This window comes from Onychostoma macrolepis, chromosome 10 (assembly GCF_012432095.1).
Source record: "Onychostoma macrolepis isolate SWU-2019 chromosome 10, ASM1243209v1, whole genome shotgun sequence".
Classification (NCBI taxonomy): domain Eukaryota; kingdom Metazoa; phylum Chordata; class Actinopteri; order Cypriniformes; family Cyprinidae; genus Onychostoma; species Onychostoma macrolepis.
Window position 1 is genome coordinate 6,405,118 of NC_081164.1, and position 16,641 is coordinate 6,421,758.

The 16,641-nt window shown below is 37.7% G+C and overlaps 1 protein-coding gene across 1 annotated transcript in view; it reads right to left on the minus strand.

The window, feature by feature from the left end:
- LOC131547814 (rab GTPase-activating protein 1) overlaps window positions 1–15,906 on the minus strand; it is a 59,138-nt gene extending 43,232 nt beyond the window's left edge. The window contains exons 1-4 of the mRNA XM_058788495.1: window positions 15,741–15,906; window positions 15,414–15,582; window positions 15,137–15,230; window positions 9,264–9,414 (exon numbers count right to left, since the gene is read on the minus strand). Of these exons, the coding sequence (XP_058644478.1) occupies window positions 9,264–9,414; window positions 15,137–15,230; window positions 15,414–15,582; window positions 15,741–15,902 (576 nt within the window). The 5' untranslated portion in view covers window positions 15,903–15,906. The remainder of the gene's footprint in view (window positions 1–9,263; window positions 9,415–15,136; window positions 15,231–15,413; window positions 15,583–15,740) is intronic.
- Between the last annotated feature and the right edge of the window lie 735 nt (window positions 15,907–16,641).

Below are 16,641 nucleotides of genomic sequence, written 5' to 3' on the forward strand. Positions count from 1 at the left end.
AAAACTCATATCATGTGCTTTATCCTTCCTTTTCATTCTATTCCCATCACAATTCCAATGCAACATCCCTCCCACGTACTCGCTCTCTTCTCCCCCTCATATACAGACACATGCAAAAAAACAAAAGGAGGCCAGAGTGTAGCCATTTCCAAGGTCCCAGAAATAAACCAAGTACATACATTTCTTATTAGATAAACTAAAACTTTTCATGACATCATAATTCTAATTCTACCCCTGCTTTATGCAGTATTGTGGCTCCTATGTTAAAGGAATAGTTCAACCCAAAATGAAAAGTCTGTCATTAATGACTCACCCTCATGTCGATTCAAAGCCATAAGACTTTCGTTCACCTTCAGAACAGAAATTAAGATATTTGTGATGAAATCTGAGAGCTTTCTGACCCTACATAGACAGCAATGCAACTCTCAGAAGCTCTCAGAGCAAGGCAATATCGCGTTCATAATCGCAGACAAATCGCATTCGATTATGAACGTGATATTGCCTAGCTTGTCAGTGAACTATGGCTCAGTGTAGTAATTGACGCTCCATCTGAAAGCAGGTGATGGCAATTAACTACTAATCAAGAAACCGGCTTTACTGACGAGATGCGCATGATAATCGAATTCGATTAATTGCACAGCCCTAATCAAAAATATCTTAATATGTGTTCTGAAGATGAATGAAGGTCTTACGGGTTTGGAACGACATGAGGGTGAGTAATTAATGACAGAGTTTTCGCTGAACTATCCCTTTAAGTAACACACCAATTTTTACCAACAAAGGTCCTTCTATAGCATTAAATCAGATGCACTCATTTTTCTTGTGCATTTGTTTCATGTATCAACATGTTCTCAGATGGATTAAGTTCAAAGGAGACATCGGAGATTAGCATTTAGTTAGAATCCATGCATGTGGGCAACTGAATTACCAAGGTTATTGTGGTATGATTTGTGCCAGTCTAGCTTTAGTAAACGTTGACCATACAGATTTACTGAACTCTCGAGTCTTTGTGTCCATTTATATCATCTTTATTAATCCCTGTTCCCTGTCACCACGGTAATATTAAAACTATAGCACCCCTTCAGTCTCCTTTCATTCTTTCACTGCCAGAATCTGCAAACACTCACACACAGTCCCCACTTTCACGCATTCCCTCAGCCAGGCACACGAGGGGCTAAAAATAGGCCCAACTTGAAAGGTGGGGAGCAGACGACACTGGGCTCATCCATTAGGAGGAGGACAATGAGGAGGAAAGGAAGAAATAAAGAGGAATGGAAGGGCTGAATGCATGAGATTGAATGAGGCGACAACGATAAAGAAACACAGACCTTAGAGTAAACGGCATATTTAATTTGACAAAAATGAGGCTGTGAAGGATGGAAATACAGTTTCTTCAATGACACCATTTCGTACCTGCGTGTCAATCATTCTCATAAACCACTGAAGCACTCATTATCCGCAGACTGTCAACGCCAAAACACAGGTCTGTGATGTAATTTAGATATGACCCATGGCCATATAATCCACAGTTTGATTGGTACACGAAATTTTAAATTAAATAATAAATAAATACAAATAATTTTTTTTTCTCATAATCCTCCACTTGCTCTGCCTCTACAGCAACTCTCATTAATGGCTGATGTTGCAAACCCTCATATTTATCAACCAATTTTCACAACAGATAAAATCACATCCTACATTTCTTTCTAGTTCAATATGCTGCTTCTCTTACACGATCAATCACAATACATAACACCAGAGGTCAAATGCATTTCAAATACTTTCGTATTGACAAGAATGAACAGAACTTCAATCTCTCACAGCCTACATGGCAAATGAAACCGTCTATTCTGACTAAGGTCTATAGGAGAAGATAAGAGAAAGCTGTCCCTATAGTGATGGGAAGGTGTTAGCCAAGTCCAGCCTGACTCAGCTGCTCTGTGAAAACACAGCAAACACAAACAGCACATACACATCCCTTCATATAGTGAGACAGCAGCTCTACATCAGTAGTCAGCCAAACTCTCAGCGTCACAAACCTGGACATCACTGCTGCGGCAGACACCAGCCAGAATTCTGCTGTATAGACCACCCACAGGCTTCCTCCATAAACCCTGCACAATCCCCTGGGTCTAGACCATTCAGCGTGACATTAACCCCACAGAGCAGTGAAGCTATTTTTGTACAGACAAGTAAGCTACTATTTGCCATATTAAAAGGTCTTCTATTGAACACAATGAAGCTCGAGAGTATCTGTTCCCTATTTTGTTAAGTCACGCCTGGCGCAGAGACGGATATTTATTGCGGTGTGTTTAGAATGCCGGGACTTGAAGTGAGAAGAGGCGCAGGCTGCCGCAGACTAACAGGCCAGGCTTTGTGTTAGCCGTTTGTTTTTATTCACCGCATGGGGTGGTGTGTGAGGAGTGTCTAGAGAAATCTGTGTGTATGTCTGACCTCTGCGTCTGTGTTTGTGGACACTGGAACATCTGGTAATAGTATGAGCCAAAGAAATGCAGCCCGACAAACATGCTCGGGTGAGCAGATGGGTGCAGAGTGAACCAAGGATCCAAAATCTGATGCTTGTTACCATGTCAATGGCAGACAATTTAATATTCGATTAACAATAACAGGAACTACAGCCATATGAATGGGGACTGCCTGCGAGTTTGAGGTGCATTACTGAGTTGATTGCATTTGCAAAGTCACCACTTAAAACACTTAAAGCCCCATCAACACTGCATATTTTGCATGTTCTATTGTCCCATTTTTTTGTCCATTGTCTCAAATTTGTCCCATTTAAGGTCTTGAAGTTTCGACTAATGCACTGATGACCTGAATCAGGCGTGTCAGATTAAGGACACATGTAAAATGTGCAGTGTTGTTGGGGCTCCAGGCACGTGGTTGGGAATGGGAATCACTGGTATAAAGCATGTTGGGACCAACTTAAAGCTGATCTACCTTAGCCTAAATCTTCAACTGGTCTGTCCAGCAGCAAAATCAACCATGCATGAATATTGGACGTGCCACGGTTTATAGTTCCGTGCAGCGCAGGATTTCTTATATGTTATTGACTATTTTAAATTGAATACGAAACATGCATGAATGAGAAAATAAAAGACATGCTAGATGTTAAACAGTTTTTAAGCGCAATAAACCTTGACAAAGAACTCTTGAAAATTCAGACCTCTTTCACAAGTTATTTCGCATCAACTGTCTTGGCTTATGATTGAAGTGAACACAAACAGCTGAGAAAGAAAACACATGTGTATCAATATATTGGATCCGCGCATCTCTTAAAGTGACAACAGACTAATATTCCTGCTGCTGTCTGTATCTATCTAATGATAAATCAAACAACAAAAAATGAAAATCACTCACTGATCTTGACTAACTTTAGTAGCTTTATTAAGGATAAATGTATGAATGTTTAATTCATACAGTGCTTCACTTTTATATTTTGATTACTTTATTCAGTTTCTGTATTACTTGAACCAATAGACCTACTGTACCTAAAAACAATTTCATTTGTGTCTTAGTTTTATTGTAGATAAAATAACAAAAATCACTACATGATAGAAATTATCGTGAAAATCCAATCATGAAATAAGATTTTGGCCAAATTTGGCCCTCTTATCATTTTAGCTTATTCAGTTACTTTTCCTGTTGTTTTATGTTTTTGTCTTGGCATCGGTTTAGTAGTAGTATTGAGACATTATTTAGTCAGGTATTGTATCGAAGTTAAAATTTTGGTATCCTGACAACACTACCCTAAATTTTTAAAGGGAGGTTCTCTCACAAATCCAAGTTCTGTCATCTTTTACTCCTTATTTTATGACTTCATGTCATTCCAAACCTGTTCTCTTAATTAGTGGAACACAAAAGAAGATATTGTGAAGAGCGTTTCAAGTGTTTTTGTCCATACAATGAACACCAGTGGGGTCCAAAGCAACGCTGAACCACAATGACTTTCAGTGTATGGACAAAAACAACACTGAGATTTTTCCAAACATCATCTTTTGAGTAATTTCACACCCAACCATCTGTCATTTTTATAAACCTCACATTTTAACAGCACTGGTACTGTACATGTCACTTCCATGGCAACAAGTGTAAATAAATGAAAAGTCATTGGGGTTTGAAAGAGTGGTAGTACTTGAGTAATACATGGAAAAGGTGAAGGCGCTCAGTAAAACTAGTCATCACTCAAGTCCTGATGTTAAGACGTGTCCTGTATTTATGACCCAGCACCGGTGAAAATCAACACTCATCTTAATCCAGCCATTTGGCCCAGATATTTCAGAGGGAGGCCTGTCTCTCAAAACACTGGAAATTCTATATTTCTCACTAAAATGTTTATTGGAAGCGGAGACAGACTGTTTCATCAATGTCACTTTGTTGCTTAACTTGCCGTAAGCATTGAACTATAGAGCAGCCTGCCAGTTCCGTGATAACAACTCAAAATAGAAATGTGGGCCGTCAATGCATCCATTGAATTAAACACAATGGCAAAACTCTGAGAGCATGGCTATTCTTTGTGCGACGCTTTTAAGAAATGAATCACCATGGTTCCCAGGCATCAACCACAAACACGCACGTACAAAGCAAAGCATAAGGAAAATAGAGAGCATTTGTTGTTACAAAAAAACACCTGGTTCAACATCTGTCATTATTGAAATATATACATATATATATATTAGTGACAGCTGCAACTTCTGAATTGGCTATAAGGTCAAGAAAACTAATTAATTACTAATTACGCAATGTGAGAGGAACGTGTGGTTTGCGGTGTAGCTTTCACTCAAAGCCTATGAGGGATCATTTTTAGCCCTCTTCTATCAGAGTTTAGAGCGCTAGGAGGGCAGACGGTGAAAAGTGCAGGTCTGTGATAACTAGATGAGTGGAAACAAGACCTTTCTTCGAGGCCTCGCAATAAAGGCTGTCTGTGAGTCACCTTAGCGAAGGTTGCAGTAAGGTCTGTCCTGTATAATCTCCTTTCATAATAGAGCATGTGTAAGGAAATGTAGCAATACTAAAAACAATACAATGCATGTAAAAATTGTGTTTTTCATGAGAAGATTAACTAAAATACCAATGCAATCTCACGACCAATTCATACATATTTTACGAGATGGATAATTAGTACGAATTCGTACAACCTCGCTCGTACGATTTTGTACGATTTGTCTAGACCCCTATGATGGGTAGGTTAAGGGGCGGGGTTAGGTGTAGGTCAATCGCACAAATTCATACGAACTGTGCAACTGAGGTGGCTAATTCGTACGAATTTGTACATTCAAACAATTTCTGCTAAATCGTACGTATATGAATTTGTAAGAGTGAGGTCGTACAAATTCGTACGAATTAGCCACCTCGTAAAATATGTACGTATTGCCGTGAGATCAGGTTGAAAATATTAGTATGCAATAAATAATACATGCTAAATTTGTAAATAAATACTGCTTTATTATTCATTTAATATATTTATTTTAATTATTTTTAAAATTTTAAATGTAAAATTTGAGAAAATATGAATGGCAAAAAGGCTAAATGTTTTTTCTTATTCTGTTGAAGATGAGTTTAAAGAGTTTTGCTTGATAAAGCACTCAGTTTTGAGCATTATATAGATATTATAACCAATCCATAGTTGCATGCTCTTCCAGGCAGACGGGAAAAGTTTTAGGATAGGCTATAAAATGGCATATACACTCTGTTGCACCCCCCTCCCTGTTGTTTGTTTGAATGGATGTTGTTTTGTTGATTTAAAGTAAATAAAAAGTTGATCACAAAAAAAGGCATATACAATATAATATAAAACCCAGGTTATTTCTAGGAAGCTGGTGATGGTTTCTAAGTAATGTACTCCTCACTTAATCGGTGCCACACTGTGGATTTGACCATCCAGAGAAAACTACAGACCATCTTTTTTTATTTTTTTATTTAACAAGCGTTTTTTCCTAAATCCTGAACAAAGAAATCTTTGAGTATTCACAGTATTCATTCAACTCCATGTGTCGCAAGAGCTGGCAAAACCTGCTCTTGTCATGAGCAATTCTTCTTAAACACAAATGATAACTCTGGATCACTACATAAACATGTGCCGGTTTCAGCGTTGCCAGTATTGGATATGGATATTTTCATGGATATTATTTACTGTTACACCATACTGTTCTGTTTTCATGTAATGAAACTTTGTGTACAAGACATACAGAACTTTGACATAATAGAGATGAATGTTGGAAAAGGAACGAGTTTAAGTTTTGGCAGCATTCTCTAAAGAAGGACTTTGGTTATACAAAAGTGCGTTTTGTTTAGCTCTGTATGGCTTAAGAAACAAACCTATACGTGCAAGAGCTGCTCAGCATGGCTGTTGTCCTAACAATCTCACACACACTCAGTGTGTACATCAAGTTTATTTGGACTTTGGGGCGGGTGGGAGAGAGGAACATCTTGTAGCCACCTGGGACCTCAGTGCTGCAGGATGTTTTCTTTACATAATGACAGCTGACATGGCCGTGCCCAGTGAAATCACTGTGAGCATGTAGCTTAACTAACAAAAAAAGCCTTTTCCCCAATACGGTTATGGATTTTGCATAGATATTTCAGGTAAATGAACCTGTTAGTGTTATTAATGTCCACGTTTTTGCCACACCTGCCAATTACCAGTATTAAATATGTCTTGCCAGTCATATTTACTTTATTTTTAATTTATTTCATAATTATATATTTTTTAATTTTAATTAGAGATGCACCACTATTGAAATTCTGGCAGATAGTGATAACCCAATATTAACTTTGATATTTTTTTAATTACATAACTATTTAAAATTTTAAAATTACGTTACAATTTTGTATAAAAATACCCTGAAATAAAATCAATAGTTGCTAAATCAAAGTAAAATTAGCCATCACATCATTGTAACAAAATATGAAAGACAGATCTCTTCTCACTTACATAAACTTCAGATGCTAATTTTTCCACATAAACCGTTTCCATTTTGCGGTTTGTAAAGCTTTGTTTTGAATCACTTTGATAGTTGCCTCACTTATTCCGCTCCAAATCACCATCTCTCTCTAGAAATGCATGAATTACAGTCACGTCTGTCATTGCAAATCATTGCTGGTGTGAATGTCCCTTGACTTACCCCCAGTGGGTGAATTTCAAGCCTTTTCTAGTCACACAGGATAAAGAAAGCCACAATAAACATTGTAAAGTGCAGTGAAGAGCAAGTCCTTAACGAGGGACAACCAGCTTTCACATTAGAGACAAATCACATTAAGGCACAGACTACTTTCTGAGAATAGTGCTCTTGAATGTTGTTTAGGAAAAGGCCGAGACTTCAGCACAGTAAAAGCTCCCGTTTTCATGAAAATATCCCAACCACTGTGAGGAACCTTGGGGACATGGTGAAATGACTGACAAGATACAGTACACTGACATGCCTCCCTCGGGTTAAAACAAGGGGTCAAGTAGCACAACTGTACAGAGTTTGCACGCAGAATTGCTAAACGGGAAGCTATAGCGAATATATGATGCTGCTGCTGCTGCTGGTTTATTTATGTTCTCTAAAGTGAAGGATGCAGAGAATCAGTACTCCAGAATGAAAAACACCAAGCTACAAAACTGAAAGTTCACAACGCACAAAAGATGTCGTAGACTAACATCTGCATGAATTCCTAATAAAAAATAAATCAATAAATGCTATTAAAAAAGTCACATTACTTTACATTTACATGTCCATGCTCTGAATAGACAATGAGGTCTGAGAAAGAAAACAACTCTTTGTAGTCGAGTCCTGCTTTGTAATACACTTTACCTAGCCATTAGCAATCCAACGCTACTGCTAATCATATAAAATGCCTCTGCCATTACTAGACTATCGAGCGGCTCTCAGGAACTCTGGGCCGTTTCTATCCAAACAGAGTAAGTATTACGATAGTGTGTAATATGCACTCTCTCCAGCCTTGTTCAGGAGAGACATAATTACAGCCTTTTCCAAGAAACTCTGTTTTGACGTCCAAACCAAATTCTTTAGAATCTCGAAAGATGGCCTTTCATATCTGAATGGGCATTTGTTGGTCATATTAAGCAAAAATATGTACTAAATGTGAGGTTAAAAAAAATTTGTTCTGTGAAGAGAATTGTGCAAAAATGTTTGTTGGAGCCATGATGCATTGAGCTGTGGAGTTCATTTGGATTAGGTTTGAGTTTGGCTTGCAACATGCACTGATCCCACCCCTAGCCTCTTTTTTCAAAATTTCCTGTGCCCTCTGGACTACATGAGACTAATACCAAGTGGCTCCTAAAAGGTCAATATTCCGTTTCAGCCTTTATTCTGAAAAAGACATTGCTACTGGAATATTTCTAAAAGTGATCAGCATATTGTGAATACACAAAGACATGCTTATTCTTGGTAAACTCTTCTAAAAATATTGGTGATAATCTTGCCATTTATTACAAAGTACTTTCTAGCAGGAATTTAATCACCACACTTCTTCTCAACCAAAGATTTAAAAGTCAGACACCAGAATATTACAAGTTATGCATAAATGTTTAGAGGGATAGTTCACCTAAAAAATGAAAAATTGCTGTTAATTTACTCACCCTCAGGCCATCCAAGATGTAGCTAACTTTATTCTTCAGTAGAATGCTTAGAGAAGATTTTTAGCTGATACCATGTCTAAAGCATATAATGTAGTGCTGGGAAACAATTAATCGCATCCAAAATAAAGGTTTTTGTTTATATAATATATGTGTGTACTGTGTATATGTTTTATGTATATATAAAGACACCCACATACAGTATATACATATTTAGAAAGTATTTACATGTACTTATATATATATATATATATAAAACAAAATTTTTCTTAAACACACATATATACATAACAAATATACACAGTACACACACAAATTTTTTATTTTGGATGTGATTAATCGCGATTAATCATTTGACAGCACTAATATAAAGTGAATAAAGTGGTCTTCATCAGCTCACATTTTTACATATGCAGCACTCCCATTGAAAACAACTGAAAAAATATGCTAGTCTCAGGGGGGAAAAAACGCTTTGGTGGACAGACGGCCTAAGGCCTACTTAAGGTTAGAGATTGAAAAAACAATTATATGAATAATTAATTGAGATATATGATCAAAACTTTTGATCCATTGATAATGCATTAGAGTCAATCCTTTGCTTTGCCTTATGTTATCAAATGTGCCTCTGGTGCACTGAAGTGGAAGATGGGAACTGTACACCTACCTTAGTGATGAGTGTACGGTACTCCTCCACCAGATGGTCATTGTTATGACATCCGGCCAGTAGCTGCCACACCTCCCCTCTCAAGGCCTCTGGGACACCACTGCGCACCAGCGCCGGGAGCTGCTTGGGTCGCACAGCCAGGTTCAGATGCCTGATGAAACATTACAACTCATGGTTATAAATTAATTACAGTACTTCCATTTAAGACAGTCCATGTGACATCATGTGGTCCATGTGGTTTAACCATACTTTTATGAAACTACGAGAATACTTTTTGTATGCAGAGAAAACAAAAATAATGATTTTATTCAACGATTTCATCTCTTTCAGGTCAGTCCGCCGCCATTCATGAGTGCTATGACGTATGCGTGTGCATTTTTCTGCTTGTAAACAAGGCGCAGTGCATCTGGGTTCGGTTGAACCACTGATGTCACATAGACTATTTTAACGATGTCCTTGCTACCTTTCTGTGCCTTAAACATGGTAGTTGTGTTTCGTACATCAAGTTAAAGTAAATTAAAATTAGAAATGGAGAAATGTTGAAATAAAACATTTTTCATAAATTTTATTTTATATTTATTTTATTTTTATTTTTTTATTTTAACTTTTTTTTTTTTTTGGTTGTTTGTATTATACTTTCAGTTTTTGTTTACTACGGTAATCCTGCTAATGACTTTCCTTGTGTGAGCAAGCCTGATGGGCTTCCCCAAGACTTCCTCGAGACTATATATACTCTATGGCATTAGTGATACTCAGCCTGCCATACAGACAAAAGTGACCTTCTGGTGTGTAATTTATTCCATAGGACCTTTTACTAAAGGAGAGGCTTATATAAGACAATGTTAACCTGCTAGAGGCATAATCTCTGAATGCGGTCAGTACGTTTACCAGCATTTATTTGTATTTGTTTATGGAATGTCTTAAATGTCACTGGTGCCCATTTTCCTTCCTGATTAAAAGGAAAGTGCATAATTCCACTGTGTTGTAATATGCACAAACTGTTTCCCTCAGGGATTTTTACCATTGATATTATCCTGCCAATCACTCAAAACTGACAAACACAATTGGGATTATTACTGCAAACTGTTTCCTCCAATAAGAACTTTGTTCAGTGCAACACATTGCTTTTTATGACATGACATTATACTGTCATAAGCGTGAGACATGTGTTTTGCAAATACAAAGTCTGTAGAGTCAGTTTTTGCTGTAGGAAACATCAAATGTGTTTATTAATGCAATCTGCATCGGACCCTTAAACCCAATGTTCTTGAACCAGGAAGCGCTAACATCAAACAACGGGGGCTCCAGCCAGTGAGCAGTCACTCATTTGACCTATTCATCAAAAATACAGTGATTTTGTTTGCAAATGTCATGTGTGTGAATCGATATGAATTTGACAAGGATACTCAAAATTTGATGATCCTCTTGTGAGAGGCCCCACTCCAAAAAAAAAAAAAAAAAATAATAATAATAAAGACATCTGTACATTTTCATGCATAGGGTTGGTTCAATTTTTTTTTTTAAAGAAGTCATGTAACATTCAACAACAGTACAGTAAAAACAGTAAAAATTGAGCGGTAAGAAAGTATACATACCCCTTCATTTATTTCACGTTTTGCTATGTTGCAGACTTATGTTAAACTGCTTTAAATTACTTTTTTTTCCCACATCAATCTACACTCCATACACCATAATGACAAAGCAAAAACAAAACTGTCACAACTTTGTAAATTTATTAAAAATAAAAAACTGAAATAAGTGCATTGCATAAGTATTCAAACCCTTAACTCATTACTTAGCTGAAGCACCTTAACAGCCTCAAGTCTTTTTGGATATGATGCGACAAGCTTTGCACATCAGCATTTGGCAATTATCTGTCATTCTTCTCCTCGCCTCTTCACCTCCCAAGCTGTCAGGTTGGATGGGGGCAGACGCACATTTTCAGGTTTCTCCAGAAATATTTGATTGGGTTCAATCCCAGGCTGTGGCTGGGCCACTCAAGGACATTCACAGAGTTGTCTATAAGCCACTCTTGCTGTGTGTTTAGGGTCTGAGGTTCTGAATACTCAGGACCGGGTTTTCATTAAGGCTATCTCAATATTTTGGTGCATTGAGCTTTTCTTGAGCTTTTTCCCTCAGTCCCTGCCGCTAAAAAACAGCCCCACAGCATGAGGCCGCTACCAGCACACTTTACTTTTTGGATGGTACTCTGCAGGTGATGAGCAGTGCCTGGTTTCCTTCAAACATTATGCTTGGAATTGAGGTTCATCAAACCAGAGAATCTTGTTTCTCACAGTCTAAGGGTCCTTTAGGTGCTTTTTTGCAAATTTCAAGTGTGTTTTCATGCATCTTCACTGAGGAGAAGATTGAGTTTGGCCACACCGACATAAAGCCCAGATCGGTGGAGTGTTAGAATCTTGTTTCTCACAGTCTAAGGGTCCTTTAGGTGCTTTTTTGCAAATTTCAAGTGTGTTTTCATGCATCTTCACTGAGGAGAAGATTGAGTTTGGCCACACCGACATAAAGCCCAGATCGGTGGAGTGTTGCAGTGATGTTTGTCCTTCTGTAGGTTTCTCCTATCTGCATATATGATCATGGAGCTCAACTAGAGTGACCATCAGGTTCTTGGTCACCAGTCGAGACAAGGCCCTTCTCCATCAGCTGCTCAGTTTGGCCAGGAGGCCAGCTCTAGGAAGAGTTCTAGTTGTTAAAAACGTCTTCCATTATGGATAATGAAGGCTACATGATTCTGTGAACCTTCAATGAAGCAGAATTTTTTCTCTACTCTTCCCCAGATGTGTGGCTTGACGCAAACCTGTTTCTGAGCTCTACAGGCAATTCTTTTGACCTCAGGGCTTGGCTTTTGCTCTGATATGCGTTTTCAGCTGTTAGACCTTTTATTAAGATGTGTGAGCCATTCCAAATCATACCCATTCAATTGAATTTGCCACACTCACTTGTGGTGTAGTAACATCTACAAGCAATATGAATGCTCCCGAGCTAAATTTCAACTGTCCCAGATAAGGGTTTGAATACTTATGCATATAGCATTTTATTTAATATATAAAGTAAAATAAAATGTAAGCATGTTAACTTTGACAGCCCAAAAATATATTATAAAATCTTATCCTCTTCTCAAATGTCCCATAGACTCTCTAGTACTTTTTGGCCCAATTTGTAAGTTTCTGGATTACATTATCATCTTCTTTTGACTTAGGACCACAAGCAACCACCCAGAACACCCTAGAAATGTGCTATAAAAACACTTTAGCAACCACACATTTGATTTACACCGCCAGTAGTTTTCATATTTATTGTCCATTTTGCAAAGAAAAGAAGGAAATCACAGCAGTTCTGCAGAGAGGATGTTCAAATGTGTCAATTACTCAGCATAAACTCAATTATGAAGGACACTTACAGAGCCAAAAGGCACAAACTACCAAAATATGAACAAAAACTAAAGCTAAAAAGTTAAGTGGTTTGAAGAATACCTGGTCTTTAAATCAAGGGTCTTCGATGCACAGCACATTAAGTCACTTAATGTAAAAACAGACCAACTGTAAATCTCAGCTTCTGAACAAGGAAAGCCAAGGGTTTAAAGAGGAGGAAAACTAGGGACTAGATGCAGATGTGAGCACAACTCACACACAAAGACACAGCTGTGTTCTTCAGGGTGCAGAGACAGTCGCAAGCCTGTAATTAAATTCCTGGGATTTTTAATTGAATTCATCTCGAGGTTTTGATTAACAACAATAAGAGTAATAGGAGCGGGAAATAATCTTAATAAGACCCTTATCTGAATTTGACCATTTCCCCATCCCCCCAGTCTCTCTAGCACTCTCTACTAGTGCTCCACATTAAAATATCTCTCTCATTTCCCTCCCATGAATGAGTTCTTAAATTAGAAATGGTGTGTGTGTGTGTGTGTGTGTGTGTGTGGGGAGATATTTTTTGGTGGGAGATAGAAAAAAAAAAGAAGAATGTGTGGGATGGGAAGCTCATGATTTTCGGCATGTTTTTAGCGCTTCCCTGCATAGAAAGGCATACAGCAGCAGTTCAACAGTGTCAGGAAGAAAGAGGCGGACAAGACAACCTCTAATCTAAATGCGCATATGCTAATGTGAAACAATTAATCTCTACAGGAATCTGCACAATCTTCGCATCCAACCCACAGCTTGTTAACAACAGGATTGCAGCTCAAAGTCTAATTTTTCCTGCAAAAAGCTGCATAAATTTACACCTGTCGCTTGTCAGGGTCTAAAATTAACACTCTATAGATGAGAGCAAATAATGATACATTAAACTGATCAAAAGTGACAGCAAAGACTGGTAATGATACGAAAGATTTCTATTTCAAATGAATGCGTTCGTTCGAACTGCTCTCTCACTTTCCCTATGTTAGTAGCCTGATCTCATGAAAATGTGTTTCAGTAGAACGATTTTCTGTTTCTATTTGGCGTACTATTTATTTGCAGAAATTGGCTTTGCCGTGCATATACACACGTGTTTGGCGTGCATATAATACGCAATTTTCACGTACATAAAATACGCACCCACCCCACACCCCTAATCCTACCTATTGCGTAGCCTATCATATGCACACCACAGTCAATTTATGTGTATAAATATTCCACCAAATAGAAATAATTTTTAATAAGTTTTTTTTCAAGCTGTTTTTAAAGCATTTCATTTCATAAATTAAAAGCATTTCATAAAGCATTTCCGCTTCATGGATTAAAAAATAATAATAATAAATAATTCTGTTATATACACATATAAGACAAAATTACATTGCAGCAAATCCTTTACATTTTACAGTATTCAGAATGAGCAACATCAAAATCTGAAAATATAAGCAGCTATACAATTATAAAACAAAGTACATATATACCATTTTTTAATTATAAAATAAAACAAAATTATAATGGATTTTGTTATAAACAACTAGGGCTGTGCAATTAATCGCATGCGATTGTCATTCGCATCTCGTCAGTAAAGCCGGTTCTGTGATTAGTAGTAAATCTCCTTCACATGCTTTCAGATGGAGCAGCATTTACTACACAGAGGCCGAGAGACATATTTGGCCGAGACACAACTATTTGAAAATCTTCAATCTGAGGATGCCAAAAAATCTAAATATTGAGAAAATCGCCTTTAAAGTTGTCCAAATTAAGTCCTTAGCAATGAATATTACTAATCAAAAATTAAGTTTTGATATACTTACGGTAGGAATTTTACAAAATATCTGCATGGAACATGATCTTTACTTAATATCCTAATGATTTTTGGCATTTTGGGTACTTATGGTTTTGTGGTCCAGTGTCACATTTTCGGTCATATAGATAAGAATAAGACAGTATTAAACTATAAAGGGTTCACTTTTATTTTTGTATACTTATAATAAAAACAAAACATTGTGCTTTTGTAAAAAAGAAAAAATGAGGGTGCGCTTTCTGCCTTCTCGGTTTCCTTGAACTTCTGACGCGGTCACAAAAATGAAACGGAACTCGGTGTAGATTGTTGCGCAGTTTGTTATTTTTGTTTTTGTTAATATGTTCATTATTTAAGTGAAATATATTTAGTTTAGGACTATTTATTTTGTTCCTTTTATATATGTTGTTTTATTCAGTTTTTCTCCCTACAAAGAAGCGCTGCAGGTGCGTGATGTAACGATGTGTGAATCCTTATAGTTCTGATGTTTGTGCTGCTATTTGCGCATGCACTAAGTTCTAATTTAACGTTCTAATTGATCAGTTAATGATCAGTAAACGAGCGTTGGTTGTCAGTCAGGAAAATTAACAAAAATAAACATCCCTAACTTTTTCTGGTTCAAACCCTGAGCCTTCATTTCCACTTGTTTTCAATGTACTCACCATTTAGACAGTAAGTCTCCCCAAGTTTCCAGAATTTTTTCACCACATTCCTTAGACACGTCTCCAGATCCACTCAATAACGGCTCGTCATTATCTGGGTGGATAGTGAGAGAGAAAGAATGAGAGAAATGTTACCAGCTTCTAGGGTTCAGTAAAATCTCCATATCTACATAATATCTCAAAAATCTCCACATATACTTATATACACAGGACTTTCAAAGAAGAACTCCTGAGGTCATGTACATGATGATATGAATGAGAGCTGAGGGCCGCTCACCTTCCTCCTCATCATCCTCAGGAGGTGAGGGCACCATAGAGCTGTGAGAGGTGGACGACAAGATGCCGGGGCTCGCTGTGGTCTTCCTCCTCTCTCTCTCGGTCTCACTCTCTAAACTCACCACTTCATACAGTGTGTCTGAGTTGCTCTTTCTCTCTTTGTTCTCCATCTGAGAGCAGAATGAAGGTATTGTGAAATACCGAGCGAATGTGAATGCTGTCTCAAAAGCGAAAATGTGACATTGTGGCCAAAACATGAGGATTTTGAAGCACAGACTTTTGGTTCTCTCGGTTGAAAATTGAGGCCCTGCATTGAGCTCGTCCTCACCGGTCTGAGTTTGAGATAGAAGGTCTCTGTGTAACTGCGTTTGCTGAAGGGCCAGAAGAGCCTATCGTTGGGCGAGCACACTCGAACCCGTGTCTCCAGCAGGAACCGCACAGGCTCTTCCACCTCCGTGATCACCAGGTCCACCGCCGTCGTCATGTACATGAACTTATCTGCGTGATACAAGTAAAAATAGCAGACGCTTCAAACAGGTCATCACAGCGTTCTCATATTAGTGGAGGTAATGCATGATGTCATTCACAATCATTTCTTGAATTTCAAGTTTGTCTAAGAACAAGAATTATAAAAAAAAATTCAATTTTTATTTTATTTGTATAGCACATCATATATCGGATCCAATTGCCTAAGTATTAAATAAATATTAGGGATGCACCGATGTATCAGCCGCCGATTTTTGATTATTTTAAAGCTATCGTCATATCGGAAATAGCATGAAAAGGGCCGATACCGATGGTTTATTAATTAACTGCATGGAGACAATGGCTGTTTCTCAAAACACGTTCTTCAGAAATCTTGCATCCTTGTGTTCTCGTTCTACGTCATCATCAACCGTCGGAGTTCAGTTCCAATTCTCAAGAATGCAAGTACAGAGGACGCATGAAAGTTCCCGGATGTGTTCTTGATATCGAGGATGCATCGACTGCAGACTTGAGAGAACCAAGCCGTTAGAAATCCCAGAAGACGCTGCGGGTGGCCGTTGTACGAAAACCTATAAGCTTTAAACTCGATCTCGCAAATACTTGACGGCTCTTGAAAATAAACATTTATCGTTTTGTTTTGTTTAATTTTAATAAAGTGGTAAGACCCGGAGAAAGTCTGCAGTATTTTTATTGGCATATTAAAATGAATCTTAACTAAGCTGTAAAATAAAACGTTATACAAT